At 59.5% G+C, this 4346-nt stretch overlaps 1 protein-coding gene across 2 annotated transcripts in view; it reads left to right on the forward strand.

Moving 5' to 3' along the window:
• The window catches only part of TMEM150B (transmembrane protein 150B), an 11234-nt gene that overhangs the window by 1942 nt on the left and 4946 nt on the right, over positions 1-4346 (forward strand). Inside the window, exons 2-6 of one of the 2 annotated variants that reach the window (XM_011932470.1) lie at positions 626-721; positions 2265-2389; positions 3092-3151; positions 3251-3318; positions 3543-3670. In XM_011932470.1, the coding sequence (XP_011787860.1) occupies positions 2322-2389; positions 3092-3151; positions 3251-3318; positions 3543-3670 (324 nt within the window). In that variant the 5' untranslated portion in view covers positions 626-721; positions 2265-2321. The remainder of the gene's footprint in view (positions 1-625; positions 722-2264; positions 2390-3091; positions 3152-3250; positions 3319-3542; positions 3671-4346) is intronic. The other variant, XM_011932471.1, reaches the window with a different exon arrangement.

Raw genomic sequence — 4346 nt, forward strand, 5'->3', positions numbered from 1 at the left:
TGACTGCAACTTCTGCTTCCCGGGTTCAAGGGATTCTCCTGCCTCAACCTCTGGAATAGCTGGGATTACAGGCGCCTGTCACCACACCCAGCTAATTTTTGCATTTTTAGCAGAGACAGGGTTTCACCATGTTGGCCAGGCTAGTCTCAAACTCCTGACCTCAGGTGATCCACCCGCCTCGGTCTCCCAAACTGCTGGGATTAGCCATAGCGCCCGTCCGAATCATACAGTTTAAAATGGCTAATGTTATGTAGATTTGACATCCATTAAAAGAAACGAGGTGGCATACTGAAGGAGGAGGTGGCTGGGACTTCTGTGTCTAACGGAAGAGTTCTGGGGGCCTGGACTCCTGCATCTTGGGGAAGGAGGAAGAAGTTGGAGCTTGGACTCCTGGGTCCCCAAGGGTGGAGGCTCAGATCTGAGTCCAGGGGAGGACAGGGCTGAGAGTTTGGATGTTGAATACACAAAGCTGGAGGAAGGAAGTTAGGGGCCCCCAAAGCTAAAGTGCTGCCTGTTAGGTTCTAAGGAGACAGGACACAGTGGTTTGGGGATAGAGAGCCCTTAGGAAGTGGCCGTCAGACCAAAGGACCCAGGCAGTCCTGCAGCCTGGACTTTGCCTCTGCAGCATGTCTGCCTGAGCCCCACCCCAAATGCCAGCCCTTCTTCCCTGAGCTCACCCAGCCCCACCCCCAGGACTGAGAGCCCCAGGAAGCTTGGAGAGGTGAGCATCCCAGGGAGGCCCTGGAGGCTGGCAGGTGCACGGAGGGGCTGGGAGAGCAGGGAGAAACTCCCCAAGCAGGAGAATGTGTGAGCTAAGACTGAACACTGAAACAGGTGGAGAAATTGCCTGGAGTGGAGGAGAGCTGGCCGATGAGATCAGACCCCTTCCCGTGACTTCTGCTTGAGAACCAGTGGGGGCCCAGAGGCCACGGCCACAATCTCATGCACCTGGGCCCTCTTCAAGGGGCTGGTTCTTCAGGTGTGAAGGGGAGGAGAGAGAGAAAGGAAAGGGAGGGCCCAGCTTCAGCCCCTCGTTCCCCTGCAGAGCCCAGCATGTGAGGCTTACCTGTCCCTGTCCCTGCTAGCTGGGCTATCTCGGGGTCTGGACCTCGTGAATGTCAGAGGCAGGAGGGACTCCAGAGTCTAAAGAAGGAGGGCCTAGAGGTCTGACCCTGGGTTTGAGGGAGGAGGGACTGAGGGACTGGACTCCTGGGTCCTGGGAAGAAGGAGGAGGCCATGACCCCAAATCCCTAAGGACCAAGCCGGGGCGGGGGGAGGTCAGAAGCTGAAGGTGGCTGTCGGGAGAGAGAAGGAAAAGGGTCAGGTGACAGGAGCAGTCTTTGTCTGGCTGGAGGGATTTTCGGATGGAGATGTCATCGCTGAGAGCTCCCTTCCCACCCACGCTCAGCCTGTCTGGGGAACTCCAGCAGGGAAAAGGGGAAGGGTGAGAGGAAGGAGAAGGAGAGCGGAGGGGAGGAGGCGGGGTCATCAGGGCTCCGTATCTCACAGACCAGAAACAGAAGCTGCACCCAGAGAGCAGGCGGACCTGAGGCCCTCGCTCTTGGGTAGCCGAGTAGGTAAGAGCTGGGAGGTTGGACCTCAGAAGCTGGAGAAGAGTATCTGTATTCTAGGAGGAACTGGGGCCCTGGAATTCCGCGTCTTCCAGGTTGGAGAGAGCTGGAGGCTCAGATTCCTGGTTCCTGGGGAGGGAAGGGCTGAGACTTTGGACGTTGAACCCACAAAGCTGGAGGAAGGAAGTTAGGGGCCCCTGAAGCTAAGGTGCTGCCTGCTAGGTTCTGAGGAGACAGGACATGGCGGTTTAGGGGTAGAGAGCCCCTCAGGAAGTGTGGGTCAGACCCAAGGCCCCAGGCAGCCCTCCAGCGCTCCAGCCCGGACTTGGCCTCTGCCGTGGCCTGCCTGAGCCCCATCCCGAATGCCAGCCCTTCCTTCTTCCCCAAGCTCACCCAGCCCCAGTCCCAGGACTGAGAGCCCCAGGGAGCTTGGAGAGGTGAGCATCTCAGGGAGGCCCTGGAGGCTGGGAGGTGCAAGGAGGGGCTGGGAGGACAGGGAGAAACTCCCCAAGCAGGAGAATGCGTGAGATAGGGTTGAACACTGCGGAATAGGTGGGGAAATTGCCTGGAGTGGAGAGCTGGCCAATTAGATCAGACCCCCACCCGTGACTTCTGCCTGAGAGCCAACGGGGGCCTAATGGTTGGGGCCACAATCTCATGCACCTGGGCCCTCCTTGAGGGCTGGTTCTTCAGGTGTGAGAGAGACAGGTGTCCTGCCTCAGCCCCGCTCCTTCACCCGCAGAGCCTGGCATGTGGGGCTACCTGTCGCTGATGCCCATCTTCCTGGCTGTCTGGGCTATCACTGGCGTCTGGATCGTGTGAGTGTCAGAGCATGATGGACTCTTGGGTCTGAGGGTGGAGGGGGCTGGGGCCTGGATTTCTGGCTCTGAGGGAGGAAGGGGTTGGGGGCCTTGACCCCTGGATCTGAGGGAGGAGGATCTGGGGGTCTGGACTCCTGGGTCTGAGGGAGGAGGGGCTTAGAGCCTGGACTCCTGGGTCTGAGGGAGGAGGGGCTGGGGGTCTGGACTCCTGGGTCTGAGGGAGGAGGGGCTGGGGGCCTCGGTCTGAGGGAGGAGGGGCTGGGGGTCTGGACTCCTGGGTCTGAGGGAGGAGGGGCCTGGGGCCTGGACTCCTGGGTCTGAGGGAGGAGGGGCTGGGGGTCTGGACTCCTGGGTCTGAGGGAGGAGGGGCTGGGGGCCTCGGTCTGAGGGAGGAGGGGCTGGGGGTCTGGACTCCTGGCTGAGGGAGGAGGGACTGGGGGCCTGGACTCCTGGGTCTGAGGGAGGAGGGGCTGGGGGTCTGGACTCCTGGGTCTGAGGGTGGAGGGGCTGGGGGCCTGGACTCCTAGGTCTGAGGGAGGAGGGGCTTAGAGCCTGGACTCCTGGGTCTGAGGGAGGAGGGGCTGGGGGGCCTGGACTCCTGGGTCTGAGGGTGGAGGGGGCTAGAAGTCCTTGTTTGTTTGGTTGACAGAAGGAAAAGTTGTTGGTGGGAGTCGCCACTCACTCTGATTTCCCCCGTAGTTTTGCCATTGCAGTGACCAACAGGACTGTGGACCTCAGCAGAGGCTTTCCCTACATCAGGTAGTCCTGCCCCAGGCTAGGGATTTGGGGGTACTGCCGCCGCAGGAAAGTGGAGGCCCTGGCTTGGATGGCCCAGGATGACCCCTTTGTCTTCCCCAGCATCTGCGGATCCTTCCCCCCTCAGAGCTGCATCTTCAGCCAGGTGCTCAATATGGGAGCTGCTCTGGGTAAATATTGCCCAGCCCTTTGGTTCAGTGCTCCCCAGTCCAGCCAAGCGAGCTCCGAGACGGCTCCTTTCTCAAACCCAGGAGTCCATGCCCCAGGCCCCTCTTTCCCCAAAATCCGGGAGTTTGCCGCCTTCTCCCTCACTTTGCTCCCCTCCTTTGCCTCGCTGGGTCCCAGGAGTCCCGGGTGGGTCTCCCTCCTACTTCCTTCTCCCCTCTCCTCCCAGCCGCGTGGATCTGCATTATCCGTTACCACCAGCTCCGGGACTGGGGCGTCGGAAGGTGGCCTAACCAGCTGATCCTATGGACGGGTCTTCTCTGTGCCCTGGGCACCTCCGTGGTAGGCAATTTCCAGGTGAGACCCAGTCGGTGCCCAGGGTCTGCCCTCTCCGACATCTGGAACTACAACTCCCAGCATGCCCCGCGGCCATAGGCTTATTGTCTCACGGCTGGTTCCCGCGCGGCCTCCTGGGACTTGTATTTTTCTTTGGCCAGTGGCCTTGGACCGGCTGGATTCCTTTGCTTTGTGAATGGGGCACTCCGAGCGAGGCTGTTTGTATGTAGGACTTCTTTGACTCCGAGGAAGTTGGGATAATTTTCTGCCAGCCCCTCTCCCCAGCTCATTTAATGATGAAATTACTGGGCCAGGCGCAGTGGCTCACGCCTGTAATCTCAGCATTTTGGAAGGACGGGGGGGGGGGATCATTTGAGATGAGGCGTTCGAGATCAGCCTGGCCAACATGGTGAAACCTCGTCTCTACTAAAATATACAAAAAGTAGCCGGGTGTGGTGGCAGGCGACTTAATCCCAGCTACTTGGGAGGCACAGGCAGGAGAATCATTTGAACCCAGGAGGTGGAGGTTGCAGTGAGCCGAGATCGAGCCATTGCACTCAAACCTGGGGGATAAGAGTGAGACTTCTCTCAAAAAAAAAAAGAAGATGAAATTACTGGCCGGGCTCTGTGGCTCATGGCTGTAATCCCAGCACTTTGGGAGGCCAAGGCGGGTGGATCACCTGAGATCGGGAGTTGG

Source organism: Colobus angolensis, unplaced genomic scaffold (genome assembly GCF_000951035.1).
Source record: "Colobus angolensis palliatus isolate OR3802 unplaced genomic scaffold, Cang.pa_1.0 Scaffold96, whole genome shotgun sequence".
Taxonomy (NCBI): Eukaryota; Metazoa; Chordata; class Mammalia; order Primates; family Cercopithecidae; genus Colobus; species Colobus angolensis.